The sequence below is a fragment of the Osmerus eperlanus genome, chromosome 9, assembly GCF_963692335.1.
Source record: "Osmerus eperlanus chromosome 9, fOsmEpe2.1, whole genome shotgun sequence".
In the NCBI taxonomy this organism is placed as follows: domain Eukaryota; kingdom Metazoa; phylum Chordata; class Actinopteri; order Osmeriformes; family Osmeridae; genus Osmerus; species Osmerus eperlanus.
In genome coordinates, this window is record NC_085026.1 from 2,315,404 (window position 1) to 2,330,633 (window position 15,230).

The following is a 15,230-nucleotide window of genomic DNA, read 5'->3' on the forward strand; positions in this document are numbered from 1 at the left end:
CATGGAGAGATATAGGGTTGAAGGGATAGAGAATGATAGAGAAGGAGCCATAGGGATGGATAGAGGGATGAAGGGAGGGAGATATGAAGAGAGAAAGAGGAGTGAAGGTATGAACAGAGGGGACAGAGTTTACACTTATGACATGTCTACATCATTTGATAGTATGAGAAGGATCATCTTGATGGTTTGGAGTATTCCCCCCCCCCCCCACACACACACACACGTACCAGACGCTCCCCTGACAGGACCTCCAGCAGTTTGATGAGCATGCGTCCATCCCTCAGGTCCAAGTACAGGTCGGAGATGCGACAGCTGACCCTGGATAGAATTGAGTTCACCCACTTAGTGAAGGTCTTCTTCTGGACTGCCTCACGCTCATCTAGAGGAGGAACACACACACACAAACACACAGACACACACACACACATAGACAGACACACACACATACATAACCACACAGTGGATATCATCAATCTCGCGGACAGTATCTATTTTCCTTTCACCCATCCCTCTTAGTCCTTTAGAAAGTATCTATGCTGGTAAAGGTTTTGAAGTAGAATAACAACTTGACATTACCTATGCTGAGTGTAAGTGACTTTGAGTGAATGTGGGTGTGTGGTTGTGTGGGTCTTTTCATAATGAGGAGTATGAAACATTTGATAAAAAATAAAATAAGAAATCTGATCTCAGAGAGAAAAGACAACAACACATCTCCCTCCAAACACCTCTACACATCTCCAAACATCTCATCACACCTCTACACATCTCCAAACACCTCCACACATCTCATCACATCTCCACACATCTCCAAACACCTCCACACATCTCATCACACCTCTACACATCTCCAAACACCTCATCACACCTCTACACATCTCCAAACACCTCCACACATCTCATCACATCTCCACACATCTCCAAACATCTCTAAAGCATATCCTCACACTTCCTCACATATCCACACATCACACCACACATCTCATCACATCTCCAAACACCTCCACACATCTCATCACATCTTATCACATTTCCACACCTCCAAACATCTCTGAACATGTCCTCACACTTCCTCACATCTCCACACACCTCCACACATCTCATCACATCTCATCACATCTCCACACATCTCATCACATCTCATCACATCTCATCACATCTCCACACATCTCCAAACATCTCTAGACATCTTGTCACATCTCCACACATGTCCTCACACCTCCACAATTGTTTTTACATCTCCACACATCTCACATCTTGAAAAACCTCCTTACATCTACACACATTTACTCACATCTCCAAACATCCCCAAACATCTTCTCATCTCCAAACACCTCCACACATCCTCACATCTCCAAACATCTCGAAAACATCTCCAAACATATTCTCACATCTCCAAACATCTCGAAAACATCTCCAAACATATTCTCACATCTCCAAACATCTTCTCATCTCCAAACACCTCCACATATCCTAACATCTCCAAACATCTCCAAACATCTCAAAAAATATTCTCACATCTCCAAACATCTCCAAACATCTTCTTATCTCCAAACACCCAAACACCACCTCACATCTCCAAACATCTCATGTCTCCAAACCTTTCCACACATCCACTTACAACAACAAATGTCCTGCTACTCAGCAACAAGCTAAGTGGATTTGACTCCTCCATATGCTGTTAGAGGGACTCAATGTACAGCAGACTTGCAGTTATGTGGGTACTGTTTTTTTGGTGTGCACTTTGCAGTTTGTGTGTGTATGTGTGTGTTCCCCTTCAGTGGCTGTACCATGGTAATCCTTGATCCCAAATACAAAAGTGCAAAAGACTGCATCCTTAATGACTTGTTTTATAAATTATTTAGAGCTGGATGCTGTAGAGAACAGCCAAGGAGAGAGAGAAACATGGGAGAGAGAAACATGGGAGAGAGAGATACATGGGAGAGAGAGAAACATGGGAGAGAGAGAGAGAAACATGGGAGAGAGAGCGATACATGGGAAAGAGAGAGAGAGATACAGAAAATGGGGAAAGAGAACGAGTGGGGGGAGCAAGATAGAAAGCAAGACACTCAAGGAGATCCAGGGGTAAACCAGAGATGGATGGAGAGAGAAGGAGGTCAGGCAGGAGAAGATGAGATGGATCAAATAAAGAGAAATAGAAAGAGACAGCGAGAAAGAAAGACACGCTTTTAAGAGTCTAGTCTGTGGAGACAAAGGCTTCCTGGCTCAGTAGAAGTGACGTGTCACTTCCAGTACCTCTACTGACAACCATGTGAAACATATACGAAGCATGTCCTGAGTCATCTACACAGCATAACCAGTCACACACCGTACTGTACACTTATACATGGTAAAGGAATCTAACGTGATTAAATAACCATGTCTTCTCTTTCCTCGGTCACTCAGGGAGGAATCACAGGAGCACGCATGACACCAAACCCCGCCCTCCTACCCCCGACCAACCCCCAGCCCTTATCAAATAATGATGCCATTCGTAGAACACACCACAATCCGCTTCCATCTTCTGCACGTTCTGCCAGACAGGCAGAGTGCTGTTGTCAGGGGACCACTAGATGGTGGAGGGGGTGGGGGAGTGGGAACATGGGGGCTCTGTCTCCAGTCCCCTCCAGGGTCCATCTGCCCAGCTACCCTTACCAAGCCCTGAGGGGACAGGTAGACCAGAGAAGCCCCAGCTATCCTCACCAGCCCCAGAGGGGCCAGGTAGACCAGAGAAGCCCCAGCTATCCTCACCAGCCCCCGAGGGTGCCAGTTAGTCCAGGACTGTCCTTCACATGGCCCAGTAATGGCCCAGAGAGAGCTGTCAGAGATGAGCTCGCCTGTGTTTAACTGTGGCTCCCAGAGACAGGATCTGCAGCTGAGCGCTGATGCATTTTGGGATGTTTTGAAAAGGGTTCGAGTGGGGGTGAAGCATCACACATCCTACTAGCAGCTCGGTACTCCAAATATCTCTCTCAAATGTGTCTCTCACTCTTCCAACTGTTGTAGAACATGGCTGTCTTCTAACACAGGCACTAACGGTGAAGCCTAAGTCAGGGAAGGATGTAGATTTACATTACATTTACATTTAGTCATTTAGCAGACGCTCTTATTCAGAGCGACTTACAGTAAGTACAGCGACATCTCCCTGTACATCATCTCCCCATGCATGAATGCATGGGGAGATACATGAATATGAGACTTTGTTGATCGAAATATTGACTCTAACCACCGAAATACGTTTGGAACTCTGCACTCTGTTCCGAGCGCTATTTGTACGTCGCTTTGAATAAAACCGTTCATTTAGCATCTGCTAAATGAATACAATTTCAATGTAACGACTACTCTAGTGAATATTCATGTGTGTGAAATGTGTATCTGACCCTGATGTGTTCTGCTGGTCTTGGTGTCTCTCCCTTCATCTCTCTCTTTTTCTCTCCCTTCATCTCTCTCTCTCTCTCGCAGCTCTTCACCAGTACGAGTCTCGCTAAACACTCCTCTGTTTCACATGCTCCCACTTGCTGATCTCTCCTTCCCTGCTCGTTGACTCCAGCGACAGCCCCATGACTAATTCATGCTGATGGATTTTCCCTGTACACAGCCAGCCCCTTTTCCCACAGTCAGCCCTTGCTGAGCGAGGGCTGCCCACCCCAGCTCAAGCCTGCCTGAGTCAGGACTGGCAGGGCTACCTGCGGGCATGCTGGCCCCAAGGATAAACACCAGACCCCACAGGTTGATGGCAGAACTCTAGAACTGATGATTTGGGGGCAGAACTCTACACTTGACTTGCCAAGGCAGAACTAGTTGAGGGAGGAGCTTCAGATTTGATAAGCTTCAGATTTGATAAGCTTCAGATTTGATAAGCTTCAGAATTGATAAGCTGGGCTCTGGATCTAACAGGCAACAACTCTAGACATGACTGGTCGATAGAAGAAGTCTAGTCCTGACTGCCTTAGGCAGAACTTAATATAATTGGCCAGAAGCAGAACTCCAGAGCTTTACTAGTCAAGGGCCTAGACCTGACGAGTCGAGTATCAGACTTGAGGGCAGGTGTCAACAACTCTAGACCTGACAGGTTGATAACCGAGCACCAGACCTAACCAGCTGAGAATAGAGTTTTCAGAGCAACTAAACAGGCTGGCTGTGAGCAGAACTCCAGACCTTGCTGGTCGATAGCATAACCATAGACCTGATTGGCCGAGGGCAGAACTGGCATGCATCAGGATAGTGTTGTGTAGACTACCAGGCTCGTTGGAGCGCAGGGCAGCAGAGAGGTTAACAGAGGCATGTGGACAGTAGCCGTGTTAGAGTGTACACTGACCGAGACAATAACAGTCTGACAGCATGGTGTCCAAGTGACTTACGCTGGGCACAAACAAGGCAGGAGGAGAAGAAACAGCCATAGCAACGAGCTGGACGGAATAACAAATACGTAAGCAGGCGAGGTAAGAGAGAGGGTAAACACCCAGAGTAACAAAGAGGAATACTACAAGCCAATACATACAAGCCAATACATCCAAGCCAATACAATTTTAAAACATTGTCATTTTTGGGGAACCTGCCTCTATTTGAAATGAACAGACATTCCCAAAAATGTCAATGTTTTTAAATTAACCAGGTTATGTAACTTGTCTTCTGTCTTAACTTGTGTTCTTCTTTCTGTAACTATGTGTTTTTATGTTTCAGCCTGTCTTGGCCAGGTCTCCCTTGAAATTAAGTTAAATAAAGGTTAAATAAACATTTTAAAATACAGCAACAAATTGATATCTCCGTCATCAGAAGAATAAGTGTTCCCTAATAATCATTTAAGGGTCCATCGAGCTCTGGACACATTCCCAAATCAATAAGAGCAATGGTAATGTTTGTGTGTGTGTTTTTCTCTCTCGCTCTTTCCCCCTCTCTCCAATCCACCCTACCCATCCCCACACCCCTCCTCCCCCCCCCCCCTCGCTAATGCATCCTGTCATCCGGGAGTTGAAAAGTACAACACAACACAAATCCACTGTGGCAGAGAGGATCTTTCATTAAATACAGGAGAGAGAGGGAGAGAGAGGGAGACAGGGAGATAGAGAGGGAGAGAGAGAGGGAGAGGGAGAGAGAGAGAGAGAGAGAGAGAGAGAGAGAGAGAGAGAGAGAGAGAGAGAGAGAGAGAGAGAGAGAGAGAGAGAGAGAGAGAGAGACAACGACCTCAGAGACCCACATAAAGATACCGGCGGGCGTCATAAGGAGAGAGGAAGAGTTGGAGAAATTAGAAGAGTTTCCACACAGCTGATTGTGTCGAACCGTGACTTGTTAAAGAGTCTTTATGAGTCAGAAGACAACAAACAGACACATTTCCACCCTGCTGGTATTCTGTCAGGGAGAGAGCAGGGTGTTGGGTACTCCATGGAACACAATGACCACAGGTGTCAACCTCTCATTAATCGCCCGGAAAAAAAAGAAGAAAGGAAAGAGCTCTTGACACCGTCCTGGACCATGGAAATGGAACAGGGAAAGCAACACACAGCCTTTTTAGGACTTTGCTCCATGAAAAATTCAGAACGAACTCAACGAACAATTGGGGCATGGCCACCGCTTCCTGAAAATAAATAAATAACCAGCAATGCATTTAAACCAGGGCCACTAGAACGAAAGCACATCCCGCTCTAACAACCAACCAGCCTCAGCCCACACGCTTGCATCTCAACACCCCCGCCAACCCCAACAACCCCACCGCCACCACCCAAACTGACAGGGAAGGGGAAGGGTCATGCACCCCCGTCCTCCTCTCCACCCTCACCTCTAACCCCACCCCACCCCTCCTCCTCTCCACCCTCACCTCCAACCTCACCCCCAACCTCCTCTCCACCCTCACCTCCAACCTCACCCTACCCCCACCCTCCTCTCTTCTCCACCCTCACCTCGAACCCCGCCCCCAACCTCCTCTCCACCCTCACCTCCACCAGGGCAGGAAGGTACCTTGCAGCTGCCTGAAGCGTCCGTCCAGGATGGTGTTGAAGCAGATGTTGGAGGTGCTGAAACTAAGCCAGCGTGCTTTCTTCATGCTCCTGGAAGAGGAGGTCGAGGAGGAAGGAGGGGGGAGGCGCGGAGGAGAGGGCTGGTGCCGTCCCTGGGTGCAGGAGGAGGTTGAGGAGGAGGGGAGAGGACAGATCCCAGCGGGCTGTCCCGGCGGAGAGATGACCAAGAGGGTCCCGTTCCTCTCTGGTTGGTGCTGTGGCTCCAGCCTGCCTCGACCCTCGGCGCGGCCCGTCTTCCTGGCATCGGTGCGCTGGGCCCGGTGGACCGGAGGGGTGCTCTTACTGCGGCTGATACCGGTGCCACTGCTCAGACTGGCCCGTGGAGAGGCCTCCTTCCCTGGGGCCGGAGGCCGTACGCCGGGCTCCCGGCCCCCCGGGCCGCTGGTCCTGGTGGGGGCGCTGTCCCGGCTGCTCTTCAGGCTGATGTTGACCTCTCGGAGCCGGGGCTGGCTGAGGGGAGCAGGAACGGCTCGCAGCAGACACGGGCTGCTCATCCTGCCTCTCTTCTGCTGAGGAGCCCCCCGGAGCTGGGAGCTGACACTCCACGTCCTCCTTCGTCCGGTTCTCTCCCTCGCTCGTTCTCGCTCGCTCCCGCGTTCTCGCTCGAGCTGCTGCTCCTCCTCTCCTCCTGTTTCCCTTTTCCCCCTCTCCGTCTGGCGCGATCTCCCGCTCCCTCCCTCTCTTTCCCGCTCCGTCCGTCTTTCTCTCCCTCCGTCGTGCCGATCCCCCGGTCTCTCTCTGCGTCGGAGCTGTGCTGCGTCTCCCCGTCTGCCTCAGCTCAGCTCAGGTCAGAGTGGTTTTCCAGCGTCCCAGCCATGCATACGGTATGTCCCTGGCTGCACACGTGTGCTCCTGACGGGTATGTCATCCTCCCCCCCTCCCTCCCTCCCTCCCTCGTCAAAACAACCCCACGCAGCCGTGACATCACCGGAGGGGAGGCAGAGCGGTGTGGGGTGGGGAATGGGGGGGAGGGGGGTGCAGAAACGACTCACACACAGGACTGGCTGACCTAGAAGAGTGTTCCGGAGATGAAAACGTGTGTGTCTTATCTAAATTTAAATCACATGAGCGGTGCATTTGTGTGGGAGCGTGTATGTGTTCTCATGAGCGCTGCTGTGCGTTGTGTAGCTGGCGTCTATGGGCTTTCAGACAATGCTCAGATGAATACCTGTTTTCTGTGATGACAAGCTGTAAATCAATAGCTACGCATTAGACCCATTTCTTCGTCTTGCTCTGACACACATACTGTCTTACTTACACATACACCCTTTCGATTTTTTTCTTTCTTCCTCCTCTCTCTCTCTCTCTCTCTCTCTCTCTCTCTCTACCAGTATATATTCTTTTCTTTCCCTCTTTTTTCTCTCCTCTTTCTCCTTGCTCTCTCTATACCTTTCTTCATGACTCTCTCACCCTCCATTCTCTCTCGCTCTTTCTCTTTCACCCCCTCTCTCCATCCATCTCTCTCTCCATCTCTCCTCTCTCTCGCCCATTATCTCTATATCCTACTCTCTATCCCTCTCTCACCCCCTCCACTTCTCTCCATCCCTCCCTCTCTCCATCACCCTGTCTCTCTCTCATCCCTCCTCTTCTTTTCCCTCTCTTTCTCTGACAGGAAATGGATTGCTTCGTGAAACACTGGAGCAACAGCAGCACAACACCACGCAGCCAGCTCTCACACAGAACAGCTCACTGCTCTTAAAGAGACAGGGACCTCCGAGACAGAGAGCAGCAGAGAGCTGCTGACTCATGTCTGCTCTGAGGGGAGCAGAGAGCAGGGTGTGGGGCCTAGCAGACAGGTAAAGTCTCCCATTGTCTCAGACCATAGACACACACAACATACACACTCACATGTATCCTCTCTTGTACACACTCTCCCTCTCTCTCTCTCTCTTTCTCTCTCTCTGTCTACCCTCTCTCTCTCTCCCACCTCAGTCCCAGATTACCCAGAGGCATCATTCTGGTCCACATCCTTACTGAGCCCTCGAATTTACATTTACATTTAGTCATTTAGCAGACGCTCTTATCCAGAGCGACTTACAGTAAATACAGGGACATTCCCCCGAGGCAAGCAGGGTGAAGTGCCTTGCCCAAGGACACAACGTCAGTTGGCATGACCGGGAATCGAACTGGCAACCTTCGGATTACTAGCCCGTTTCCCTCACCGCTCAGCCACCTGACTCCCAATGGCTGAGGCTCTCGAATGGCTGAGGCTTTCAAGATATGTGACCCCCCCAACCTTTAAACTCTGTTCCCATAATGCATATTTACCCCAGCACCACCCTCCCCCTGGCCCGGCCCAGCCCGGCCGTGTCACCCCCTCCCTCCCCCCAGGGACAGAAGCCCCACAGGTGGGTCACATATTACGAGCTCAGCCAGTCATCCCGGAGATACAAGCTATGGAGGGTAGACAGGGAGGGCAGCTGTCCAGCTCCATCACACTGGGGCATTCTGGGAATGTGCAAGTGATCCCAGCAGCTAGCAGGGGGCCGAGGGGGCGTAGGCATTTGGGTGTGTGTGTGGGGCTCATGCGCCGCGAGACATGTGAGACAGAACAGGGGAGGCCTACATGCTGTTGCTTTGACATAATCAACATATACACTGCTCTCTCCTAGCCAGCCCACCACTTGTAAACAGGAAGTACTACTCTAACTTATCAGAACCCCAGCCCATCACATGTAAACAGGAAGTACCAGTCTCACCTGTCATAACCCCAGCCCACCACTTGTAAACAGGAAGTAGTACTCTAACCTGTCATAACCCCAGCCCATCACATGTAAACAGGAAGTACCAGTCTCACCTGTCATAACCCCAGCCCACCACTTGTAAACAGGAAGTAGTACTCTAACCTGTCATAACCCCAGCCCATCACATGTAAACAGGAAGTACTACTCTAACCTATCAGAACCCCAGCCCATCACATGTAAACAGGAAATACCAGCCTCACCTGCCAGGGCTTTGATGCGCGAGCGCTCGAAGAGGCGGGCGGAGCTGTTGTCGTTGTCCAGTTCCTCATCAGAGAGCTCGAAGCGCGTGTTGATGCGGCTGTACTGCTGCGTGATCTCCACGTTGTCAAAGTCCATGGTGGTCGCCACGGCGTCGGCCATCTTGGCGGCGGGGGGCGGGGCACGGCTGTGTGCTTGGGTGCTCTGGGAGGGACGGGGCGCGAGGGAGAGGGGGCAGGGTCACACACCAGGAAAGGAGAGGGGTCTGGCACACAGAGGAAAACACACGAGTGCGAGTTATTACCACGGGTATTTATATGCTGCTTTATAAAGACCCAGCATGGTTGGGATTCTCTACATTGAGGGAGCAGGCTGATCTGAGCGTGCTACAGATTCATCGTCTCACTGATAAAGAGCTTCAGTCAGTAAGATGAACTAGATGAACTATTAGTAAAGCTATTTGAAATGCGCACGAGTCCATATTGGACAGCAAGAGGAAGTGTTTCTCAGACCGAAAGTCGGGAAAAAGGGTTAAAACTCCACCACCTGCACACACTTTCAAACCATAACGAAACATCATGCAGGGAGATGAGTACAGCTTCGGGGTAGATCATTTGACTGAAGAACAAGAGGTTCCTCAGTCAATACCCCCCCCCCCCCCCCTGTACGTCTCCTTGGATAGAAGCGTCTCATACTATTAATAACCACAATCAACAATTCACACAGGTCAGGGAAAGCCACTAGCTTACTCGCATTTTTGGAAACATATTGTTACATACATTCTACTTCAGTTTATAACCTTTTCCATCTATTTTGGCTCCACAAACCGACACCACCAGTCCTCCAATCCCTTGAGTCCATTTTGAGCACGACATGTCCCCCAACTGTCACTGTGTCGTGTCGTGAACGTGTGCGGAGAGTGTGTGTGTGCGGAGAGTGTGTGTGTGTTCTCAGGGTTGAATGGCGAGTGAAGGTTAGCCACTAAGATAGCTCTATCTGTGTTGAGCATGCCTGCCTTATCTTCCTGTTCGGGGGGAGGGGAACCCCTCTCATGACGAACAAACCCTTGCCTGCTCTCAAATGATGCAGCCCCCCACGCTGTTCGTGTATTTTGTCTGGTTATAATAGTATGTTTATACAGTGCTACTCAAGGGCTGGTTGTGAAGGGAATCTGTGAGCCATAATGTTCACACCCACGACTCAATGTGAGACCACCCTCTTGTGGTGCTCTGCTGAAGTGCAGAAATTTAATTCAGGGCTATTTGGCTAGTTATGTAGAGTAAAGGTAGATATTCATAGCGGGAGTGAGGTCTGTGTCCTGGGTGTGTCTGTGTGTGCATGTGTGTGCGTGCGTGCGTGTGTGTGCCGCGTGTGAGTCCGTTATTCAAAGAAGAGTAAATGTAAATCTAAATGTGAATGTAGAAGAGGCCCGTGGACAGCATGTACAGTGCAGCTTCCCCAGTACATTGGAATAGACCTCCCACCTCTTCCTGCTCCTCCTCCTCCTCCTACAACAACTCCTGTCTGTATCAGTCCCCTGCAGAGGTTTATTATCAGCCCAGGGACCCTCCACCCACCCTGGGGATCCCCTTATCACCTCACACACAACCTGCGGAGACCTCACACACACGGCTCCTACATGCCAGGGCTAGCTAAACACACTCCGCTCTAGTACGCATCTATGCATACTTTCCTGTGTGTACAGAACTAAACAGTTTGAAATTTAGCTGACACTTTTATCCAAAGTGTCGGATAGGAGGTTCATAGCTGCTGTACGGTGCAACTACATTTCCACTGGGCAGTCTCTGCATGGCTAGGAGGTGCTCAGCTTCACTGGGCAGTCTCTGCATGGCTAGGAGGTGCCCAGCTTCACTGGGCAGTCTCTGCATGGCTAGGAGGTGCCCAGCTTCACTGGGCAGTCTCTGCATGGCTAGGAGGTGCCCAGCTTCACTGGGCAGTCTCTGCATGGCTAGGAGGTGCCCAGCTTCACTGGGCAGTCTCTGCATGGCTAGGAGGTGCCCAGCTTCACTGGGCAGTCTCTGCATGGCTAGGAGGTGCCCAGCTTCACTGGGACTCTCTTGAGCAGCTGTCTCAACTGGCAGCAGAGACATGTCAGAGAAGCCTGAGGAGGTGCTTAGTCCATTAGAACAGGAAACCACTGATGCACTTATGGATGTCTCAAGGTCATGTGATACACGCGCCCACTTGGAGTTGATTCCAACCCATGACTCTCACAACCAGAACAATGTTACTTCATGAATAAATCCATTAAGAGAACCAGTGTCTGCTGTTCCTTCAAAGTGATCAAAGTGAGAGAGAGAGAGAGAGAGAGAGAGAGATATGTGTAAACCTATTCCCATTCCTTCTACTCCAAGCCGTCTATGAGCTCATGGATCTACACTGCCTCTGCTGCTCCACACACCTAGCCAAGAGATACCAGACATCCCGCCAGCAGCCACACCTCTGAACCCAGCAGGCTGCATGCTTTCACATCAATCACTGAGTCAAATCCATTACTGGGTAAGATATCCCAGGGTACTGTAGTATCTGATCTGGTATCCACTATTACAATGCCCGGCTTGATCTTGAGAGGGGTCACTATGGAGGAGAGAGCAGGTCGATAATAACGTCGTTCTGGAAAGTGTTTACAGTCACTCACATGTTCAGACTGTTGGAATAGTTACACTGGGGTGTGCAGGTTTTCCCTTTTAAGGGGAACTCTGAAAACTTGCACATAATTTGACGGCACGCAGCTGACTTCATTCACTGATATTGAAGGTGCTTTGTTTGGCAAAGGAAGATAGAGAATAAAAGAGAGGGAGAGAGGGAGTGACTGAGAAAGAAATAGAGTGAGATGAGGGAGCGGGAGAGAGAAAGAAAGAGACAGCAAGAGAGAGTTTGAGTGCCATGATACAGTTTCCCTATTAGGTTACCTCAAAATTGCCTTCCACTCTACAAGTCTACAAGCAGATGGAGCAACAGAGAGGCCTTGCCACTTTCCATGTCAATAAATGATCTTGTCAATATAATTAGGCTGTTTTAGGTAAAGCCAAGGACACGAGTAATGTAGATATTGCAAAAACACATTTGTAGAAATAGTGTATAAAAACGTAGGTATAAAGTGTACAATATGATGTTGTGAAAGAACTCCCGTAACCGGGAATGGATCAAATAAAAACAAACGTATTGTATGAGACGTGATGAAGAAGGTGAAAGCGCATTTCTAGAGGGCGGGGAACAGTCAACAGGACCGTTAAGACTCATAGGACGCATAACTGTCTGAACATTTGGCTACATTGAGGCCTACAGTGGATGGTCTCAAAGATCACTGCCAACCACCAAAAACACACCAAAAACTATTCATCACCCCAAATAATTCGATACTGGACGACAAAAGTAGCACAATAAATGTACCAACTAATACATCTGCTGGTGAGGTATTTGGCACAAGTCGTTGTTTTTGCACGGAAGCAACAGGTGGTGACAAAATTAGACATTGGATGCCTTAAACACTGGAATTTTTCTCACTCATAACCCTCACTGGCCGGGAAATGTTACTTTAAGGGCAACTATTAGACTTTCAACCTGATCTAACATTATTCATATCAAGTATTTTTTAAGTAACAACCTTTATAAACCCCATGTAGCTGCTCAACAGAACTTTCCTCAGGACACTCACCTTATCTGGAGTCAGTTACTGCGACTGAAATTACGGTGTTTGAAAGTTCCTCTGTCAATTATAATCCCATTGAAACGGACAGTAACGGGTCACGGTTGCGGACTCCACGCGGAGGGTATGGTCCTGGAGCGGGGCAAGGGAGAGGGGTAGAGATAGAAAGCCGCCGCACACACCACGGTCATTCCCGACAGCCAGAGTTTGACCCACCCTGCGCGTTAAAAATAAACTGGACGCATCTACATGTACATGATCTCCGCGCGCAAGGGGACGGACATTCCAGTCATGAGCGGGTGACTTTAAATGGCAGACACACTTCAGAGCGCCCCCACCCCGGACGCCCATCTGCCTGCCTCTAATCGTAACACACCGACACCCCCGCCCATCACAGAAATGTCACCTCTACTGACTGTACTGCTACCGAGTTTCCCATTGACAGGGTACGTTGACTTCAGCAATGAAATACACTAGGATAGCACTGGTATGTGTTAATTAAAATGCATTGCAGTCAATGCAGGTTATACGACCGTTTAGTGGAATGTTTTTGTTGTCAAGTTGCCAAGTTCTAAATTACTTCATGCAGTCGTCAAATGTACTGCGTGTGTATGTTGCACTAGTAAATGTAGTAAAGCATGATATCTTATGAAGGTGCATAGAACTCACACGAAGCTCCAGTATTCTGGTGGTGTATTGGAATCAAGTAATTCTGACAACACAACCTTGAAAAATATGTAGGCTATATTTAAGAAAATAACATATGCAGATAGATTGCATTTCGTTGAAAACACACACAGAGGTTATAACCGTAACAAGGCATAAATAATCATAGATTTCAACATGGTAGAAAAGGCACTTAGGCCTATATTTTTACAAAATATGCAGCCAAACACAATTATTACAAATGGTTGTAATTTAGCTCCTTCCTTGCTTTCCCAGGAGAAACATTATCCTTCAGTTTATTATTTGGTTCCCATGGGAACTGCTAGACAATCAACAACAATCTTGACTTAAATTGTCATTAATATACATTATGTATGGCTTAAGTGCTGGGTCTAACCCAGCATGGATGTATAACTGATAACTATACTGAAGATAAACTATATGCATAGTCTCCACATTGTACAAAATCATAAAGATTAAATGAAAACTAAATTACTCATTGCATTCTTTGCTTTGTGCAAGAAATCAAAATAAACAATTCTAATATTAACGGTTAATTGTTTTGAAAAACAATTACTATAACTTCAAGCATTGCATTGTCTTCCACTCCACATCCGAAAAGTCCTGATTAAAAAGCACAGTCAACAGGAAACAGAGGAAACAGAAATAAATAACAGACAACGAATAAATACACACTGATGAGAACGCAAATCCTCCTGACTCATCTTATGCAAATGAGGGTGTTACGATCAATACATGTACCCTACATGTAGCTTAACTACAACAACTTATTTACCCCTATTTTACCACAGAAATACCATAGAAAACACCTTTAGTCTCTCCGCTGGGTAGTGTGAGACCCTGATGCTCTGCTGTGTGACATCAACACAGGATACCAGGGTGACCAAACATCACCTTGGTAACCAGAGAACTATCGACACAAAGCTATCAGTACAGATATATTAGACTCCCTAACAGGATGGACAGTGAGTGTGGAAGTGGAGACTTACATATATTTCAACAAAATCAGTGTTTTGAATATAAAGGGGGGTTGGAATGGGATGCATGCAGGGGTCAGCCTTGTCAGAGGTTGCAGTAACACTAGACGGGGGTGAGGCGGGTCATATCTGGGACTGCCCCTGAGGTGTGAAAGGTCACCACCAGAAAGTAGAAATACATCTATGAGTTTGAATTAAGAGATACCATTCACTGCATTACTGAATTAGCACAGATTATATAGCAGATTGGTGTCTTCAACTGGCTTAGTGCTTGATTGGAACAAACATGGTCGTACATATAGTTTCTGAACTTTTGTACTGAATTTGTACCTTGATACCCATATAAGATTTATGGGTCTTTGATATAGACCACTCAAACTTTGGCAAAACTAGAATTGTTACAAGCATATGTACAGTTGTACTACTATACACTAGTTAACAAACACCTATGATACATAAATACACAATAATAATTAAAAAAAGGAATTTATGAAAAAATAGTAACTCCATATAAAAAACTGCATGATCACAAGATCAACATAACATCAGTGCTCTTCATAGAAATAAAAGAAGTCAAGTAAATAAAGTTGGGTGCAAATTGAAAGAGAGACCAGTCCCACACTGGGGTGTTTAGTCTAAGTGCTCAATGCTACGTGTGTGTGTGTTCGCTCCTGGAGTGTCAGAGCAAGCAGATGGCGTCCAGCTCAGCGATGGCCGATGCTTGTCTCCTGGCAACCGCGTTCAGAACTCTCTGGGGGAGGGAGGGGCTGCCAAGGTCCACCTACAGGAGAGAAAGGGAATGGAGGGAGAGGTTACATGTGGAGGAAGAGAGAGGCGGATGGTGTAGGAAGATAGAGAAGGAAGGTTTAGAGATGGGTGGAGGGAGAGAAAGATGGAGAGAGAAGTGGAGGTGAAAGAGATGTAGAGAGAGCAGAGAAAGAGG

The 15,230-nt window shown here is 48.1% G+C and overlaps 2 protein-coding genes across 3 annotated transcripts in view; both read right to left on the reverse strand.

Moving 5' to 3' along the window:
• Positions 1-12,906, reverse strand: part of sptb (spectrin, beta, erythrocytic) — a 33,053-nt gene extending 20,147 nt beyond the window's left edge. The window contains exons 1-3 of one of the 2 annotated variants that reach the window (XM_062469665.1): positions 12,633-12,906; positions 8,956-9,218; positions 228-379 (exon numbers count right to left, since the gene is read on the reverse strand). In XM_062469665.1, the coding sequence (XP_062325649.1) occupies positions 228-379; positions 8,956-9,115 (312 nt within the window). In that variant the 5' untranslated portion in view covers positions 9,116-9,218; positions 12,633-12,906. Of the gene's footprint in view, positions 1-227; positions 380-5,952; positions 6,613-8,955; positions 9,219-12,632 lie in introns of those variants that run through there. The other variant, XM_062469664.1, reaches the window with a different exon arrangement.
• A 441-nt stretch (positions 12,907-13,347) lies between these two features.
• Positions 13,348-15,230, reverse strand: part of stard9 (StAR-related lipid transfer (START) domain containing 9) — a 44,062-nt gene continuing 42,179 nt past the window's right edge. The window contains exon 33 of the mRNA XM_062469483.1: positions 13,348-15,068. Coding sequence (XP_062325467.1) covers positions 14,967-15,068 — 102 coding nt within the window. The 3' untranslated portion in view covers positions 13,348-14,966. The remainder of the gene's footprint in view (positions 15,069-15,230) is intronic.